The sequence below is a fragment of the Lithobates pipiens genome, unplaced genomic scaffold, assembly GCF_037356315.1.
Source record: "Lithobates pipiens isolate NorthernLeopardFrog02 unplaced genomic scaffold, aLitPip1_a1.2 Scaffold_1, whole genome shotgun sequence".
Taxonomy (NCBI): domain Eukaryota; kingdom Metazoa; phylum Chordata; class Amphibia; order Anura; family Ranidae; genus Lithobates; species Lithobates pipiens.
The window spans coordinates 113499962-113521149 of NW_027507685.1; the positions used below are offsets into that span (position 1 = coordinate 113499962).

At 45.6% G+C, this 21188-nt stretch overlaps 1 protein-coding gene across 1 annotated transcript; it reads left to right on the top strand.

The window, feature by feature from the left end:
* Window positions 1–772: 772 nt before the first annotated feature.
* P2RY4 (pyrimidinergic receptor P2Y4) lies at window positions 773–16705 on the top strand. Its single transcript, XM_077474342.1, has 2 exons — window positions 773–1057; window positions 10392–16705. The coding sequence occupies exon 2, from the start codon at window positions 10449–10451 to the stop codon at window positions 12060–12062; it is 1614 nt and encodes a 537-aa protein (XP_077330468.1). The 5' UTR covers window positions 773–1057; window positions 10392–10448; the 3' UTR covers window positions 12063–16705.
* The last annotated feature ends 4483 nt before the right edge of the window (window positions 16706–21188 follow it).

Here is a 21188-nt window from a genome sequence, read left to right on the forward strand (position 1 = left end):
CCCATCAGAGTCCCCCCAAATCAAGATCCCTATCAGAGTCCCTACCCTTACATCAAGATCCTCACCAGAGCCCCCCTTACATTAAGATCCCCATTAGCGTCTCCCCTTACATCAAGATCCCCATCAGAGTCCCCCCCCTTACATCAAGATCCCCATCAGAGTCCCCCCTTACATCAAGATCCCCATCAGAGTCCCCCCTTACATCCATATCCCCATCAGAGTCCCCCTTACATCAAGATCCCCATCAGAGTCCCCCCTTACATCAAGATCCCCATCAGAGTCCCCCTTACATCAAGATCCCCATCAGAGTTCCCCCCTTACATCAAGATCCCTATCAGAGTTCCCCCCTTACATCAAGATCCCTATCAGAGTCCCCCCTTACATCAAGATCCCCATCAGAGTCCTCCCTTACATCAAGATCCCCATCAGAGTCCCCCCCTTACATCAAGATCCACATCAAAGTCTCCCCTTACATCAAGATCCCCCTACAGTTTGGTGACCCCCGGCTTACACAATGTTAATCTGGGCTATGCCCCGAGGTGAGGTCACGACCCCAGGGTCAGAATACACAATAAAAAACACGTCTCGCTTTTGCAAAAAAAAGTGAATTAACGCTTAAAAACCAAAAATAAACTCAAAGGGAATTTTCAGAGAATTTTATTTTATGCTTCCTGAAGATGGAGATCCCCCAACAATCATCGGCTGATCGGAGGGCCACCCACAGAACAATCTCTCTATCTGTAGATCGTCCTCCATGTAGCTCTGTCCATTGTCCAGGCAGCACTCTGTCCCCTCCCCCGTGTCATCCCCGTCACCTACCCCCCTCCGGCTGACATCACATTGAAAGACTCAGAAGAATGTCCCAGCACAGAGGACAGAGGACTCAGCGGAGACTTCCCTGATCTACAACCCATGAAGAACTCGAGAAGAATCAATTATTACAAATGTTGCAAAATAAAAACTAAAAGGAGTCCGAAAATCAGAGCGCAGGGGGAGGGGAGTTCTCCTCGAAGAGGTCCATACACCGCGACTCCGGCAATAAAGGATCATAACAGAGGTGAGCCAATCAGAGAGCTCCGGGAAGGCTCTCACTAGAATTAAGGGGGAGCGGATTGATTGCCAAAAAAATAAATTTTGTTACAAAACTGCAGATTTCTCCATCGCCAGATATTCTGGGAAATCTCCCTTTCCCTCTTTGAGCGGACTGGGGTGAAATTTGCTACAAAAAACATGTTTTTTCCTGTATTTTATAAAAGTTTATTTTTTGAGTTTATATTCATAGTTTTTTTTCCATTTTTTATAAAAGTTTATTTACTTTTTCTGTTTATATTTGTATTTTTTTTGTGTTTTTCTTAAAAGTTTATTTATTTATTTTTTAGTTTATATTTGGATTTTTGTTTTCCTTTTCTTTTGTGTTTTTCAGAAAAGTTTTATATATTTTCTTAGTTTATATTTGTATTTTGTTTTCTTTTTTTCTTTTTCTTTTTAGAAAAGTTTTGTTTTTGTTTTTAGTTTATATTTGGATTATTTTTCTTTTTATTTGTATTTTTTTGTGTTTATATTTGGATTTTTTCCTTTTTATTTTGTGTTTTTTAGAAATGTTTTGTTTATTTTCTTTTATATTTGGATTTTGTTTTTGTTTTTTATTAGAAAAGTTTTTATTTTTTGTTTATATTTGGATTTTTTTCTTTTTAATTTGTGTGTTTTTTTGTGTTTTATATTTGGATTTTTTTCCCTTTTATTATGTGTTTTTTAGAAATGTTTTGTTTATTTTCTTAGTTTATATTTATATTTGTTTTCCTTTTTTGTGTGTTTATTTTTGAAAAGTTTGTTTATTTTTTGATAGATAGATAGACAGACCATAGATAGCCCATAGATCGACCATAGATAGACTAGACCATAGATAGACCATACACCATAGATAGCCCATAGATTATTATTATTATTATTCAGGATTTATATAGCGCCAACAGTTTGCGCAGCACTTTACAATATGAGGGCAGAAAGTACACTTACAATACGAATCAATACAGGAGGGATCAGACCAGACCATAGATAGACCATAAACCATAGAGTGTCCATAGATAGCCCATAGATAGACTAGACCATAGATAGCCCGTAGATAGCCCATAGATGGACTAGACCAGGGATATGCAATTAGTGGACCTCCAGCTGTTGCAAAACTACAATTTCCATCATGCCTCTGCCTCCTGGTGTCATGCTTGTGGCTGTCAGAGTCTTGCTAGGCCTCATGGGACTTGTAGTTCTGCAACAGCTGGAGGTCCGCTAATTGCACATCCCTGGACTAGACCATAGCTAGCCCATAGAAAGACCATAGATAGCGCATAGATAGACCATAGATAGCCCATAGATAGCCCATAGATGGACTAGACCATAGCTAGCCCATAGAAAGACCATAGATAGCGCATAGATAGACCATAGATAGCCCATAGATAGCCCATATATATAGACCATAGATAGTCCATATGTAGCCCATAGATAGACCATAGATACATTGCACCCCTAAAGACCATTGTTATTTTTTCCAGATTTTTTGCTGAAATGTTAAGTCCCGGGCTCTCCTAAGTTCCCTCCGGCAGTGACCCCGGTGTGACTTGTATATCAGTGTATCAGTGGCCTGTGATGGACTAGAGCCGTGGTGGTCAATTTATGAGCTAAAAGGGGCCCTCAGAAGGGGCCCCTGACATGACCAAGGGGCCACACATAATGGCATTTATTTGAGGTACTTATACAGCACCATCAATGTACACAGCGCTTTACATGTACACTCACCGGCCACTTTATTAGGTACACTTGTTTCATTGCTTTGTAACACAAATTGCTAATCAGCCAATCACACGGCAGCAACTCAGTGCCTAAATGCATCTAAATGTGGTGAAGATGACTTTCTGAAGTTCAAACTGAGCATCAGAATGGGGAAGAAAGGGGATCTGGGTGACTTTGAATGTGGCGTGGTTGTTGGTGGCAGACGGGCCGCTCTGAGGATTGTTGCTGACCATGTCCATCCCTTCCAGCAGGATAATGCACCATGTCACAAAGCTCCAATCATCTCACCACTGGACAATGAGGTCACTGTCCTCCAAAGGGGGTCCAACCCGGTACTAGCAAGGGGGACATAATAAAGGGGGTCCAACCCGCTACTAGCAAGGTGGGACCCAATAAATTGTCTGGGGAGTGTATATTGTACATTCACATCAGTCCCTGTTCTCAAGGATCTTACAATCTAAGGGCCCTAACTCACATTCATACATACTAGGGGTCAATGTAGACAGGAGCTAATAACCCTTCTAGCTTGTTTTTAGAGCGTGAGAGGAAACGAACGTGGAGAACATGCAAACTCCATGGCAGGTAGTGTTGTGGTTGGAATTTAAACCAATGACTACAGTGCTGCTAGGTGGAAGTGCTAACCACTTAGCCACTGTTCAGTATATAATGGTTGAGAGGAGTGTCAGAGAGTGCAGAGCTAATAGAGGAAATGAGGATCAGAGAGTGAGGACACAATACATTGGTGGGTGGGGATGTACTGCAGAAGACAATATGAAACTGGGAAGATGTTACACAAGGCTGGTAGAGATCAGTGCTATTCACCTAATCAATATCCCCACTACAGACTGCTGAGGTCTGAAGGCCACACATCATACACCAAATGGCCACATATGGCCCTTGGGCACCAGGGCTTTACACTAAAAAGATCATTGATGTCATGCCACTGGCTCTGCCAAATGGAGATTGCCCAGGAACTGTGTGGGAGTCATCAAACCTGGGGATAACTGGTCACAGCCTATGGAAGCCTTAGAACATTTGGAGGAACTACTACTAGAACCTCCAGAGGAACCCCTAGAAACTCTGGAGGAACCAATAGAAGCTCTGGAAGAACCATTAAAACCTTTAGAGGAATCCCCTAGAACCTCTGGAGGAACCTCTAGACCTTTTGGAGGAAGCCCAGAAACCTCTGAAGGAACCCCTAGAACCTCTGGGGGAAACCTAGAACCTCTGAAGGAAGCCCTAGAACTTCTGAAAGGAAGATCAAAAGCCTCTGAAGAAACCCCAAGAACCTCTGGAGGAACCCCTAGACCTCAGGAGGAATCCTGGTGGAAAATGGCCACTCTAAACTGTTAAGCTATGTATCATTTTATCTATTCTATAACTGGTATAGAAATAATATGCACTACATTACCAAAAGTATTGGGACACCTGCCTTTACATGCACATGAGCTTTAATGGCCTCCCAGTCTTAGTCCGTAGGGTTCAATATTGAGTTGGCCCACCCTTTGCAGCTATACCAGCTTCAACTCTTCTGGGAAGTCCATCCACAAGGTTTAGGAGGGTGTCTATGGGAACGTGTGACCATTCTTCCAGAAAAGCATTTGTGAGGTCAGGCACTGATGTTGGACAAGAAGGCCTGGCTCACAGTCTCCGCTCTAACTCATCCCAAAGGTGTTATATCGGGTTGAGGTCAGGATTCTGTGGAGGCCACTCATGTTCCTCCACCCCAAACTCGCTCATCCATGTCTTTATGGACCTTGCTTTGTGCACTGGTTGGCGGTCATGTTGGAACAGGAAGGGGCCACCCCAAACTGTTCCCACAAAATTGGGAGCATGAAATTGTCCAAAATGTATTGGTATGCTGGCGCCTTAAGAGTTCCCTTCACTGGAACTAAGGGGCCAAGCCCAACCCCTGAAGAACAACCCAACACCATAATCCTCCCTCCACCAAATGTTTTGGACCAGTGCCCAAAGCAAGGGCCCCTTTTTTCCACATTCTGATGCTCGGTTTGATCTTCAGCAAGTTGTCTTCCCCACGTCTAGATGCCTGAATGCATCAAGTTGCTGCCATGTGATTGGCTGATTAGCAACTTGTATTACCGAGCAATTGTACAGGTGTACCTAATAAAGTCTCTGGTGAGTATATATAGCTCTGCTTTATGTGAAGGGGCCGATGGGTCGGAGTGTTTTTTGTCTCACCAGCTGCCTCTCATTCCGTGGTCCCCAGACCCAAATGTCACACGGTATACGATCTCACTGACCCGGCCATTTACTCGGATCTCACACATATTTCATACATTTTTGCGAGATGAGGATTATAAACATTATTAAACAAACAGTCACCAGGAATGGGAAGAGACTCCAGATGTCTCCAGCCGGCTTTTGTGTGACCGACGGGCCCAGGATTCTGAGTAACAGCTGGGTCCACCCTGCAAATGTCCAATAGGGAAGCAGTGCACCGAGCGGCACCAATACTGAGCATGGGGCCTGTGCTGTCTTCACGGCACCCGATAAAGCTAAACTCCCGCTAGATACAGTGAGGGGGGGAAAAAGTATTTGATCAGTGGCTGATTTTGTGACAAAGATACGATCAGTCTATCATTTTATTGGTCGGTTTATTATAACAGTGAGAGAATAACAAAAAAAAATCCAGAAAAACGCATTTAAAAAAGTTATAGATTGATTTGCATTTTAATGAGTGAAATAATTATTTGACCCCCTTCGCAAAACATGACTTAGTAGTTGGTGGAGAAACCCTTGTTGGCGATTGCAGAGGTCAGACGTTTCTTGGAGTTGGCCTCGAGGTTTGCACACATCTCAGGAGGGTTTTTTTCCTCTTTGCAGATCCTCTCCAAGTCATAAAGGTTTCCAGGGTGACGTTTGGTAACTCGAACCTTCCGCTCCCTCCACATATTTTCTATGGGATTAAGGTCTGGAGACTGGCTAGGCCACTCCAGGACCTCAATGTGCTTCTTCTTGAGACACTTTTGTTTCCTTGGCGGTATGTTTTGGGTCATTGTCATGCCAGAAGACTCATCCACGACCCATCTTCAGTGTTCTGGTTGAGGGAAGAAGGTTCTCATCCAAGATCTTACAATACATGGTCCCGTCCATTGGCCCCTCAATGCGGCAAAGTTGGCCTTTACCTTTAGCAGAGAAACAGCCCCAAAGCATAATTTTTCCCCCATCGTGTGTGACTGTAGGGATGGTGTTCTTAGGGTCATAGTCAGCATTTTTTAATGTACTTCTTCTTGAGCCACTCCTTTGTTGCCTTGGCCATGTGTTTTGGGTCATTGTCATGCTGGAAGAATCATCCATGACCCATTTTCATTGCCCTGACTGAGGGAAGGAGGTTCTCACCCAAGATTTGATGGTACATCATGGCCCCGTCCACTGTCCCCTTGATGAGGTGAATTTGTCCTATCCCCTTAGCAGAAAAACACCCCCAAAGCATAATATCTCCACCTCCATGTATGAAAGTGGGGGATGGTGTTCTTGGGGTCATAGGTCCTCCATATATGACAGTGGGGGATGGTGTTTTTGGTGTCATAGGACCCCCATGTATGACGGTGGGGGATGGTGTTCTTGGGGTCATAGGTCCTCCATGTATGACGGTGGGGGATGGTGTTCTTGGGGTCATAGGACCTCCATGTAAGACTGTGGGGGAGGGTGTTCTTGGGGTCATAGGTCCTCCATGTATGAAGGTGGGCGATGGTGTTCTTGGGGTCATAGGTCCTCCATGTATGACGGTGGGGGATGGTGGTCTTGGGGTCATAGGACCTCCATGTATGACTGTGGGGGGATGGTGTTCTTGGGGTCATAGGACCTCCATTTATGACAGTGGGGGATGGTGTTCTTGGGGTCATAGGTCCTCCATGTATGACGGTGGGGGATGGTGTTTTTGGGGTCATAGGACCTCCATGTATGACGGTGGGGAATGGTATTCTTGGGGTCATGGGTCCCCCATTTATGACGGTGGGGGATGGTGTTCTTGGGGTCATAGGTACCACATGTATGAAGGTGGGGGATGGTGTTCTTGGGGTCATAGGCAGCAATCCTCCTCCTCCAAACATGGAAAGTTGAGTTGATGCCAAAGAGCTCGATTTTGGACTCCTCTGACCAAAACACTTTCCCCCAGTTCTCTGAGTTATTCAGATGTTCATTAGTAATCTTCAGATGGACCTGTACATGTGATTTCCTGAGCAGGAGGACCTTGCGGGGGCTGCAGGATTTCAGACCTTCACGGCGTAGTGTGTTACCGATTGTTTTCTTGGTGACTATGGTCCCAGCTGAGATCATTAACAAGATTCTCCCATGTAGTCCTGGGCTGATTCCTCACCGTTGTAATGATCTTTGAACCTCCACAAGGTGAGATCTTGTATGGCATCCCAGACCGAGGGAGACTGACCATTATTTTGTGTTTCTTCCATTTGTGAATAATCACACCAACTGTTGTCACCCTCTCACCAAACTGCTTGGCGATGGTCTTGTAGCCCATCCCAGCCTTGTGTAGGACTACAATCTTGTCCCCGACATCCTTGGACAGCTCTTTGGTCTTGGCCATGGTGGAGAGATTGGAATCTGATTTATTGCTTCTGTGGACAGGTTTCTTTTTACAGGTAACAAGCTGAGATTAGGAGCACTCCCTTTAAGAGAGTGCTCCTAATCTCAGCTTGTTACTTGTATAGAAGACACCTGGGGGCCATAAATATTGCTGATTGCTAGGGGATCAAATACTTATTTCACTAATTAAAATGCAAATCAATTTATAACTTTTTTGAAATGCAAACATTCTGCAAGTCTTGTGCAAAGTTCTGGTTCGGTTATTTTTTGCAATAGTCATCCCACCACAGGGGGCACTGTGGCTGAATTTTTTCATGCTGTAGACTTGTAGAGCTCTTGTTGTAGACTCACCACTGCACCTTTGCTCTTGCCAGAGACTTGCAGAGCAAATTTGCTACAAATTGGGAAAGTGTCAACCAAAACTTGTGCTTCAAGTGCTCTGCAAGTGTACCAGTGAAAGCGTGCAGGAAGTTAACAGACTTACAATTAAACACTGCCACAAATTTGTGGCAAGTAATCCTTGCTATCTGGGTTGTGGACCAATCAGGTGTGCTGTATGCAAATGTGCTGACTAGGAACATGCTGACGGGAGAAGAGAGCAGAGTGATGATCTACCTTTACTGTCCAATCACAGGCTGAGGGCCCAAGTTGGGCTTTAACTGCAGTTTATTCATAACGTGACTAGCCACCTTACAAAAAAAAAGACAAAATACAAGACAGAGCTATGAAAGTAAACACAAAATATGAATCCACAGTATTAAGTACACTAAACACAAAGGAGGTACAGGAAGCACAAGGGAGGTACAGGAAGCACAAGGGAGGTACAGGAAGCGCAAGGGAAGGACGGGAAGCACAAGGGAAGTACAATAAGCACACGGGAAGAACAGGAAGCAAAAGGGAGGTACAGGAAGCACAAGGGAAGTACAATAAGCACAAAGAAAGAACAGAAAGCACAAAGAAAGTACAATAAGCACAAGGGAAAGACAGGAACCACAAGGGAAAAACAGGAAGCACAAGGGAAGTAAAATAAGCACAAGGGAAGAACAGGAAGCAAAAGGGAGGTACAGGAAGCACAAGGGAAGTACAATAAGCACAAAGAAAGAACAGGAAGCACAAAGAAAGTACAATAAGCACAAGGGAAAGACAGGAACCACAAGGGAAAAACAGGAAGCACAAGGGAAGTAAAATAAGCACAAGGAATTACAGCAGAAGTACATTAAGCACAAGGGAAGAACAGAAAACACAAGGGAAGTACAATAAGCACAAGGGAAGTAAAATAAGCACAAGGGAAGAACAGGAAGCAAAAGGGAGGTACAGGGAGCACAACGGAAATACAATAAGCACAAAGAAAGAACGGGGAGCACAAAGGAAGTACAATAAGCACAAGGGAAATACAGGAACCACAAGGGCAAGACAGGAAGCATAAGGGAAGTACAATAAGCACAAGGGAAAGACAGGAACCACAAAGGAAAACAGGAAGCACAAGGGAAAACAGGAAGCACAAGGGAAGTAAAATAAGCACAAGGGAAGAACAGGAAGCAAAAGGGAGGTACAGGGAGCACAACGGAAATACAATAAGCACAAAGAAAGAACGGGGAGCACAAAGGAAGTACAATAAGCACAAGGGAAAGACAGGAACCATAAGGGCAAGACAGGAAGCATAAGGGAAGTACAATAAGCACAAGGGAAAGACAGGAACCACAAGGGAAAACAGGAAGCACAAGGGAAGTACAGGAAGCACAAGGGAAGTACAATCAGCACAAGGGAATTAAAATAAGCACAAGGGAAGAACAGGAAGCACAAGGGAAGAACAGGAAGTAAAAGGGAGGTACAGGGAGCACAAGGGAAGTACAATAAGCACAAGGGAGGAACAGAAAGCACAAGGGAAGTACAATAAGCACAAAAGAAGTAAAATAAGCACAAGGGAAGAACAGGAAGCACAAGGGAAGAACAGTAAGTAAAAGGGAGGTACAGGGAGCACAAGGGAAGTACAATAAGCACAAAGAAAGAATCGGGGGCACAAAGGAAGTACAATAAGCACAAGGGAAAGACAGGAACAACAAAGGAAAACAGGAAGCACAAGGGAAGTGCAATAAGCACAAGGGAAGAACAGAAAGCACAAGGGAAGTACAATAAGCACAAAGGAAGTAAAATAAGCACAAGGGAAGAACATGAATCAAAAGGGAGGTACAAGGAGCACAAGGGAAATACAATATGCACAAAGAAAGAACAGGGAGCACAAAGGAAGTACAATAAGCACAAGGGAAAGACAGGGACCACAAGGGCAGGACAGGAAGCATAAGGGAAGTACAATAAGCATAAGGGAAAGACAGGAACCACAAGGGAAAACAGGAAGCACAAGGGAAGGACGGGAAGCACAAGGGAAGTACACCAAGTTCAAGGGAAGCCTAGAAGCACAAGGGAAGAACAGGAAGCACAAGGGCAGGACAGGAAGCACAAGGGAAGTACACCAAGTGCAAGGGAAGGACAGGAAGCACAAAGGAAGTACACCAAGTGCAAGGGAAGGGTAGGAAGCACAAGGGAAAAGCAGGAAGCACAAGGGAAGGACAGGAAGCACAAGGGAAGGTCAGGAAGCACAAGGGAAGTACACCAAGTGTAATGGAAGGACAGAAAGCACAAGGGAATAACAGGAAGCACAAGGAAAGGACAGGAAGCACAAGGGAAGAACAGGAAGCACAAGGGAAGAACAGGAAGCATGAGGGAATGCCAGGAAGCACAAGGGAAGGACGGGAAGCACAACAGAAGGACAGGAAGCAAAGGGAAGTTCAGGAAGCACAAGGGAAGGACAGGAAGCACAAGGGAAGGACAGGAAGTTACTGGCAGGATCTCTATGTGAAAAAAAGACAGAAATAAAAGAAGACTAATGCAGCCAGCACATCTAAGGACTAATGAGCTGCAATATATTGGTTTTAGTTTTAGATATGCTTTAATACAGCATTTTTTATTATAACATGAAAGTACAGTATACATTCTCAGTACACATATACTCTTGTTAATTATGTTTTTTGTCTCCTTTATAGACTTCACATGTGTCCACATTCATCAAGAAAGAATAGTTCACAGATGTGCTTGACATAATGATGGATTCCTATACCACCCCCTCATTCCCGCACCCCTCGTTTCAGAATGGGACCGGTCAGGCGCACAACATTTGCATCTTCAACGAGGAATTCAAGTACTTTTTGCTGCCGGTGTCCTACAGCACGGTCTTCATTCTGGGGCTGCCACTAAACCTGACGGCCATGTGGATTTTCATTGCCAAAATGCGACCCTGGAGCTCCACTACGGTCTATATGTTTAACCTCGCCTTATCGGACACGTTGTATCTGCTGTCACTGCCCACCCTGGTTTACTATTACGCCGATCAGAACAACTGGCCATTCGGAGAAGCTTTGTGCAAGACTATGCGCTTCCTGTTCTACACCAACCTCTACTGCAGCATCCTGTTCCTCACCTGCATTAGCATTCACAGGTACATAGGAGTGTGCCATCCCCTCTATTCCCTGCAGAGAATGAACGCGAGGTACGCTCATATGTTCTGTGTGGGTGTATGGATCTCAGTCAGCATCTGCCTGATCCCCTATCTGACTTTTGTTACAGTTAGCCCCAGAGGCAACGATACGATATGTCATGACACCACAATCCCTGGAGACTTTGAAGAGTATGTTGAGTACAGCACGGTCATCATGAGTCTCTTGTTTGGCCTACCGTGCCTTGTGATTGCCGGCTGCTACGGGCTCATGGCTAGGGAACTGATGAAGCCAATGGACAACGGAATCCGCCAAACTCTACCCGCTTACAAGAGAAAATCCATTAAGACCATCATCATAGTCCTCACTGTGTTCATCATTTGTTTTTTGCCCTTCCACATTACGCGCACAATCTACTATTACGCCCGGCGCTTAGATGCAAGCTGTGAATTGCTGAATGTTGTAAACCTAAGCTACAAGATAACACGCCCACTGGCGAGTGCAAACAGCTGCTTTGACCCTGTTTTATACTTCTTGGCCAGTGAAAATTACCAGAGGAGACTGATCAGTGCCATGAAAAATATCTCAAATGTGTGTAGGAGACATCTACCTGTTGTTCATCACTTACCCACAACCAACAAAAGGGACAGCCTGGCCGTGATCACCGTCCAAGGCATGGAAAACATTGGGAGCTTAGGAAACCTCCTGAGTAATAACCAAGAAACCAACCTTCCAGATGAAATAGAAGTAGAGATGGGCACTAACAATCGGAACCATGAGCAAATGTCCACAGAACGTGTGGGAGAGAGTGCAAAAAATAAAGTGAAATGGAGAAACTCAGGAAAAAACATGGAAGCAAATGGAAACATTGGGGTGGGTGTAGGAGGAGACAACAGGGGAGAGCCTAGGAAAGATGAGGGAAACATTGTAGAGGGAAAAAATGTGATCACGTGCAATGATCCTGTTAAAAAAATGCTGAGATCACAAAGTGACAATGTGTCAGACAGAAAAAGAAACAAAGCAAATGGTGAGAAGAGAAGGTACTGGAGTTTAAGGAGAATGAAGGGACCTCAAAATAAAACCTTCAAAAGTAGATTGTGTGAAGGAGAGAGGACCTCATCCTGGAATCTTCTAGACAAAGCAAGTCAAGGAGGACAGAGCATGTACAATGGGGAAGACAATCCCATTGGGAAGGAGCTGCTTTTCCTCCCAAGCATCTAAATAGAAGCTTACCAGACCACTCATTGGCCAAAACAGTAGACGACTAAAGTTTATGGACCACCTCCAAATGATGGAGTTTAGGTGTCGCCAGTGAAGGGTACTGTTAATACTACATCATCAATGTAGACAATTGTGCTCTTCCAACCTAGTGGTAACAGTTTGGTGAAGACCCTTTTCTGTTTCAGAATGACTGTGCCCCTGTGTACTATGCTAGCACCATAAAGACAGGGTTTGACCAGTTTGGTGTGGAGGAACTCCAGTGTCCTGCACAGAGCCCTGGCCTTCCCCCTACTTTTAGAAGACCTTTAGTATAAAATTTTCTCACCCACCATCAGTACCTGCCCTTGACCCTACTAAAAACCTTTGGTATGAGGTCTTCTCATCTCAAAGGCGTTCAGTAGGTTTGGATGTCACGGAGGAACTTGAGTGCCCAGCAGTGAATCCTGACCTCAGCCCTACTTTTGTAAGATCTTTGGTATAAGGTCTTCTAATCCAACATCAGTACCTGTCCTTAAAGCGGGAGTCCGCCGGGACTCCACATTTTTTTTTTTTTTTAAAAGCCAGCAGCTACAAATACTGCAGCTGCTGACTTTTAAAATAGTGACACTTACCTGTCCAGCGCGCCCGCGATGTCGGCACCCGAAGCCGATCTCTAGATCGTCTCTCGGGTCCTGCCGCCGCCATCTTGGGTATGGGAATCAGGAAATGGAGCCTTTCGGCTTCATTTCCCGGTTCCCTACTGCGCATGCGCGAGTTGCGCTGCGCAATAAGGACGGTCCCCGCTGCCTCTGGGATATGTGTGTTTCCCAGCAGGCAGCGGGGCACTTGCGGAAAGGGGCGGGCACTTGCGGAAAGGGGCGTAATCTATGCCCCTTTCCGCAGAGAGCTATCCCGGAAGTGGGTGCAGATACCTGTACTGTACAGGTATCTGCACCCCCCTCCCCCCTGAAAGGTGCCAATTGTGGCGCCGGAGGGGGGGAGGGTTCCGATGAGCGGAAGTTGTGAGGCCAGTATTGTTGCGCAAAAAGGGGGTTGTTCCACATCCAGTATTACAAGTAAGAAAATAAAGAATCCCCTGTGTGGTGGACTTTTAAGGCAAAAACTGAATCAACAGGTTTAAATGATGTATACAGGCAATTTCAAAATATTTATTTAGAAAAGTATAAAGAGTGATATGTATAAAAACTTGAAAAGTTAGAACATCTCTTAGAGCTAATACCCCGTCATACATGTAAATATACAATGCAATTTTTGGTTTCTCACATGCCTTCTCATCCTGAAGGTTTTCAGTAGGTTTAAGGTCATGGAGACACTCAAATGTCCACAGAGCTCTGACCTCAACCCTACTTGAAAGACCTGGGGTACCTTTGGTCTTCTCATCCAACAACAGTACTTGCCCTTAACCCTACAGAACACCTTTGGGATGAGATCTTCTCATCCCAAAGGTGTTCAGTAGGTTCAAGGTCATGGAGGAACTCAAGTGTACTGCATACAGCCCTGACCTTAACACTAATGAGCACCTTTGGGATGAATTAGGTTGTGAGCCAGGTCTTCTCATCCAAAATTAATACCTGACTTTACAAATGCTCTTTTGGCTGAACGGGCACAGATTCCCACAGACACCCTCCAAAATCTTGTGGGATGCCTTTCCAGAAGAGTGTAGTGGAACTCAAGTGTCCTGCACAGAGCCCTGACCTCAATTCTACTAAACATATTTGGGATGAATTGGAATGCTGATGGTGAGGCAAGAATGGTGGCTGTTGGAGCCACAAAGGAAGGCCAAGACCATAATAATGGCTAACATTTTTGGAATAAAATATCCAACAAGCTCAAAGTGCTGGCCTCAACCCTACTGAGCACCTTTGGGATGATTTGGAAAATTGATGTTGAGCCAGGTCGTCTCATCCAACATCAGTACCTGACCTCATGAATGGGCACAAATTTCCACAGATCCCCTTTTAAAATCTTGTAGAAAGACTTCTCAGAAGGGTGGAGGAAGTCATTAAGGGGGCAACTCCATATTAATGGCCATGGGGAGATGGGAGGAAACTCTATAAAGACATGGTGTGACCAGTTTAGTGTGTAAGAACTCCAGTGTCCTGCCACGAGCCCTGACATCATCCCTACTGAACACCTTTGGGATGAATTGGAATCACCCAAAAAAACACCATCCCCACTTGTGGAAAGCCTTATGGAGGATGTTATTGCCACAAAGGGGGAGAAACTTCTATATGAATGGCCATGGGGGAAAGGGTGGGGGACCAAATATTAATGCCGACGGACTCATGTGGGTCTGGTGTTTACAGACTGTTGGTCATATAGTGTATATAGCTCAGAGAAAGCACAAACATCCCACAGAAAGACTCCTGAGGGAATGTAAGACTTGTGTATGAGATTGAAAAAAGAGAGGGTGTCCAGCGCTGATGGTAATAATATCCAAATATGATATACGATCGCTGCGCTGCAGGCCACTCGGGGGGCCCACAGGAGCCGCTAGAAGACGAGGACGTCATATGACGCCCACCCAGGATGGGAGATCCCATCTGCGGATGTCATTTGACTATGGCCCGGTATTGAAGTGTTTAATCAGAGAGGCAGCACAGAGACCTAAGGTGACCCTGGAGGAGCTGCAGAGTTCCGCAGCAGAGACTGGAGTATCTGTACATAGGACGACAATAAGCCGTATGCTCCATAGAATTGGGCTTCATGGCAGAGTAGCCAGAAGAAAGCCATTACTTTCAGCAAAAAACAAAATGGCACATTTTGAGTTGGCGAAAAAGGCATGTGGGAGACTCCCAAAATGTATGGAGGAAGGTGCTCTGGTCTGATGTATGGAGGAAGGTGCTCTGGTCTGATGTATGGAGGAAGGTGATCTGGTCTGATCTATGGAGGAAGGTGCACTGCTTTGATGTATGGAGGAAGGTGCTCTGGTCTGATGTATGGAGGAAGGTGATTTGGTCTGATGTATGGAGGAAGGTGCTCTGGTCTGATGTATGGAGGAAGGTGCTCTGGTCTGATGTATGGAGGAAGGTGATCTGGTCTGATGTATGGAGGAAGGTGCTCTGGTCTGATGTATGGAGGAAGGTGATCTGGTCTGATGTATGGAGGAAGGTGCTCTGCTTTGATGTATGGAGGAAGGTAATCTGGTCTGATGTGTGGAGGAAGGTGCTCTGGTCTGATGTATGGAGGAGGGTGCTCTGCTCTGATGTATGGAGGAAGGTAATCTGGTCTGATGTGTGGAGGAAGGTGCTCTGGTCTGATGTATGGAGGAGGGTGCTCTGCTCTGATGTATGGAGGAAGGTGCTCTGGCCTGATGTATGGAGGCAGGTGCTCTGGTCTGATGTACGGAGGAAGGTGCTCTGGCCTGATGTATGGAGGCAGGTGTTCTGGTCTGATGTATGGAGGAAGGTGATCTGCTCTGATGTATGGAGGAAGGTGATCTGGTCTGATGTATGGAGGAAGGTGATCTGGTCTGATGTATGGAGGAAGGTGCTCTGCTCTGATGTATGGAGGAAGGTGATCTGCTCTGATGTATGGAGGAAGGTGATCTGCTCTGATGTATGGAGGAAGGTGCTCTGGTCTGATGTATGGAGGAAGGTGCTCTGGTCTGATGTATGGAGGAAGGTGATCTGGTCTGATGTACGGAGGAAGGTGATCTGATCTGATGTACGGAGGGAGGTGATCTGGTCTGATGTACGGAGGAAGGTGCTCTGGTTTGATGTACGGAGGAAGGTGATCTGGTCTGATGTACGGGGGAAGGTGCTCTGCTCTGATGTATGGAGGAAGGTGCTCTGGTCTGATGTATGGAGGAGGGTGATCTGGTCTGATGTACGGAGGAAGGTGCTCTGCTCTGATGTACGGAGGAAGGTGCTCTGCTCTGATGTATATGGGGGAAGGTGCTCTGGTCTGATGTGTGGAGGAAGGTGCTCTGCTCTGATGTATGGAGGAAGGTGCTCGGGTCTGACATATGGAGGAAGGTGCTCTGGTCTGATGAGACTAAAATTGAACTTTTTGGCCATCAAAGAAAACGCTATGTCTGGCTCAAACCCAACACATCACATCACCCAAAAAACACCATCCCCACTGTGAAACTTGGTGGTGGCAGCATCATGCTGTGGGGATGTTTTTCAGCAGTCAGGACTGGGAAACTGGTAGGAGCTGAGGGAAAGATGGTGCTAAATACAGGGAAATTCTTGAGCAAAACCTGTAGCACTCTGTGTGTGATTTGAGGCTAGGACGGAGGTTCACCTTCCAGCAGGACAATGACCCGAAACACACTGCTAAAGACACACTTGAGTGGTTTAAGATGCAAACATGGAAATGTGATGGAATGGCCTAGTCAAAGCCCAGACCTCAATCCAATAGAAAATCGGTGGTCAGATTTAAAGATTGCTTTTCACAAGCGCAAACCATCCAAACTTGAAGGATCTGGAGCAGTTTTGCAAGGAGGAGGAATGGGCAAAAATCCCAGTGGTAAGATGTGGCAAGACTCAGAGACTTATCCAAAGAGACTTGGAGCTGTGATAAGTGGCTCTACAAGGTATTGACTTCAGGGGGGTGAATAGTTATGCCCATTGACTTTTTCTGTTATTTTGTCCTATTTGTTGTTTGCTTCACAATATAAAAAAAAAAACATCTTCAAAGTTGTGGGCGTGTTCTGTAAATTAAATGATGCAAATCCTCAAATGATCCAGGTTGTGAGGCAACAAAACACGGGGGGTGATTACTTTTCCAAGGCACTGTATATCAAATACATGAACCTTTGGCATCTTGGTTCAGGCCTCATCCCGGGTCACCATCTACTTTTTCGTCATGCCTTTTACGTTAATAGTCCCACAAGTCAACACACACAGGAAGAATGTGGTGATTCCTTATACTTCTAATTCATTATACCCAATCGGGTTAAAATAATCCCTGCCGGTCCTGCCCCGGTTGTCCTTGTTCAGGCACTTCCTGCTGTAGGGTGACAACGCTCTGCCCCCGTCAGCCAATTCTGGGTTGCCCCCCTGTCACACGGCTCCTAATGGAGACTACAGGTGGCTATCTCCAGCGCATATTACAAAAACATGGTCCACTGGTGTCCCTTTCATAGTGGGTGAGGTCGAAAAAAAGTCCATCAAGTCCAAGACCACCTTCAGGATGCCCACCTTGGAAAATGTCATGCAGACGTTGCCCGGGTGTTTTTCCATCTTCTTCTTTTTTTTTATTATATATAGTTTCTCACAAAAGTAAGTACACCCCATCAGTGACATTTGTGTAAATCTTTTCTTCTGTCTTTTCATGTGACAACACTGAAGAAATGACACTTGTCTACAATGTAAAGTAGTGAATGTACAGCTTGTATAACAGTGTAAATTTGCTGTCCCCTCAAAATAACTCAACACACAGCCATTAATGTCTAAACCACTGGCAACAAAAGTCAGTACACCCCTAAGTGAAAATCTCCAAATTGGGCCCACTTAGCCATTTTCCCTCCTCCCTGGTGTTATGTGACTCATTAGTGTTACAAGGTCTCAGGTGTGAATGGGGAGCAGGTGTGTTAAATTTGGTGTTATCGCTCTCACTCTCTCATACTGGTCACTGAAAGTTCAACATGGCACCTCATGGCAAAGAACTCTCAGAGAATCCGAAAAGAAGAATTGTCGCTCTACATAAAGATGGCCTAGGCTATAAGAAGATTGCCAAGACCCTGAAACTGAGCTGCAGTGCGGTGGCCAAGACCATACAGCGGTATAACAGGACAGTTTCCACTCAGAACAGGCCTTGCCCTGGTCCACCAAAGAAGTTGAGGTCACATGCTCAGCGTCATATCCAGAGGTTGTCTTTGGGAAATAGACATAGTGCTGCCAGCATTGCTGCAGAGGTTGTAGGGCTGGGGGGTCAGCCTGTCAGTGCTCAGACCATACTCCGCACACTGCATCAAATTGGTCTGCATGGCTGTCATCCCAGAAGGAAGCCTCTTCTAAAGATGATGCACAAGAAAGTCCACAAACAGTTTGCTGAAGACAAGCAATCTAAGGACATGGATTACTGGAACCATATCCTGTGGTCTGATGAGACCAAGATAAACGTATTTGGTTCAGATGGTGACAAGCGTGTGTGGCGGCAACCAGGTGAGGAAGACAAAGACAAGTGTGTCTTGTCTACAGTCAAGCATGGTGGTGGAGGTGTGATGGTCTGGGGCTGCATGAGTGTTGCCGGCACTGGGGAGCTACAGATCATTGAGGGAACCATGAATGCCAACATGTACTGTGACATACTCAAGCAGAGCATGATCCCCTCCCTTCAGAGATTGGGCCGCAGGGCAGTATTCCAACATGATAACCACCCCAAACACACCTACAAGACTACCACTGCCTTGCTAAAGAAGCTGAGGGGAAAGGTGATGGACTGGTCAAGCATGTTTCCAGACCTAAACCCTATTGATCATCTGTGGGACATCCTCAAACCAAAGGTGGAGGAGCGCAAGGTCTCTAACATCCACCAGCTCCATGATGTCGCCATGGAGGAGTGGAAGAGGACTCCAGTGGCAACCTGTGAAGCCCTGGCGACCTCCATGCCCAAATATTGACACTTTGGAGATTTTCACTTAGGGGTGTACTGACTTTTGTTGCCAGCGGTTTAGACATTAATGGCTGTGTGTTGAGTTATTTTGAGGGGACAGCAAATTTACACTGTTATACAAGCTGTACACTCACTACTTTACATTGTAGACAAGTGTCATTTCTTCAGTGCTGTCACGTGAAAAGAGAGAAGAAAAGATTTACACAAATATGACTGAGGGATGTACTCACTTTTGTGAGATACTGTATATATACACTTTTTGCATTAACAAATAAACACTCCATATATGTCAAAGGGCCCCTCAGAGCACTAGGTGTTACCTAAAGAGACAGCACAGCAGGCACTATTTGCTTTGAGGTTTGCTCTTCCGTATTTAAACCCTATGCACAATTGGGAGATAGCTGTCCATACACACCACTGGTATACAAGGAGGGCTAATACTTATACTCGAGCCTTCGGACCCCCTTGGACCAGGAAACATCTGCACCTCCTTTAGCTGCACCCTAGACCCCCTCATCTAATCATATAGATTCCTATGTGTTGTTGGTGAAGGTTTGGTGTAATGTTCCCATGCCTCTTCTATATTAGTGAGTGCATTTACCCAAAACAGGACCACCCGCACCTGATTATCACAAGCCTTCGTACAGCTGAGAATATTCCGGTGAATTGGGCTTCCCACATACAAGACATTCCTAGATTTTCTCTTGCCTAATTTCAGCCACATTATAAAATTTGAGAGGAATTGAGCTTTCACTTTCCCATCATTTCAGCGATCATCTGAAGATTTCTCCATGTCGTCTAAATGCATCGGACAGTTGTGAAGATGAAATTAAGATGGTATTTTGGTGACTTTTGAGGAACATGTTCGCCTTCTAAAGAAATTCCTTCAATAAAGAGAGCTGTAACCATTGCCCCCCCCCCAACCCCTGTTCACTAACATCTAGTGCCAGGAGGAGGTCATCCAGTGCCCAGGAGGAAGATGCCAGACTGCAGCCGCTCCGTCCTGGCACATGCCGGGTCATCTTCTGCAACTTGGATTGCATTTCCAGATAACACAATGCTCATCTCAGCCTCACTGTGCAGTCCTCCTCCTCCTATTGACCACAGGCACTAAGTAATTTGTTTTTACTTTCACTGACCACCAAGCTCCAGGCATTTGTTCTCCCAATAGCCATAGCCCGGCCCTCCTACAGTCTGAAGGACAATAAGCTGGCCCTTGCTTTAGAAGGTTTGGAGACCTCTGTACTAGATCAAATCCTTAGTTCTGGTCCCCTTCCGTCCTCCAGCACTTTCCGAGACATTTCGGAATCTTTCCCCCTCCTTTGTCCAATACTTTTTCTCACTCTGCTGTTAACATTTCCGTGGTGATGGGCCGGAAATCTGTAGCCCAGCCTTTAGTCCTCATAAAATAGTCCCTGGAATGTCCCTTGTTCCTGACTTAACAGATACCCATCCATTATGTGAGGACTGTGGAGAATGAAGGAGGGACATAAAGGTTTTGTCCTCCTTTCTTCTGCCTGGTGTGCGTTATCAGAGAGAATTTGTGTAAGCTGAATGGGGCCCAAGGACCTCTAAGTCCTGTGTAAGTGAGGTCAACAGAATGTAGGCTGGTGGTTGGTGGAGATGTCGTTGGGTCGGGGACTTTGGGTGGTTTCGCTGTCCTGTTTGTTAGCAGAAGTGATGAGAAAACAGTTCTTGTGTGGTCAAACCTTTCAACATTTAGCGAGCCTCACTTCTGGTTAACCTACATAAACAAATAACCACACACCATTCAACAACACGATCATGTGCCCATGACTGTCCACTCAGAACTTCTGTACCCATTTATACCCATCTATGCACCGATCAGCTATTACCTTCTGACCACTGACAGGTAAAGTGAACAACACTGATTATCTGATTACTTTGGCATCTGAAAGTGAGCGGGGTATATTAGGCTGCAGGTGAACATGTTGTCCCAGAAGTTGCTGTGTTTGTGAAAGCAGAAACAATGGACAAGTGTAAGTATTTGAGAAACTAGGATGAGGGACAAATTAATCAGAGGTCTCCAAACTGCGGCTGAGAGCCAGATGCAGCCCTTATAAGGCCATTCGGGCACTATTCTTCCCACATACACCACCAATGGGGCATTATTCCTGCCAGACAGAACTGCACTGTGTGGAAGAATAGTACCCCATGATTGGTATTAGTGGGAGGAATAGTGCCCCATCATTGGTGTCAGTGGGAGGAACAGTGCCCCATCATTGGTATCAGTGGAAGGAATAGTGTCCCATAATTGGTGTCAGTGGGGGGAATAGTGCCCCATCATTGGTATCAGTGGGAGGAATAGTGCCCCATTATTGGTATCAGTGGGAGGAATAATGCCCCATCATCGGTGTCAGTGGGAGGAATAGTGCCCCATCATTGGTGTCAGTGATAAAGAATAGTGTCCCATCATTAGTGTCAGTGGGAACAATAATGTCCTATCATTGGTATCAGTGGGAGGAATAGTGCCCCATCATTGGTGTCAGTGGTAAGAATAATGCCCCATCATTGGTGTGTGTCAGTGGGAGCAAGAGTGCC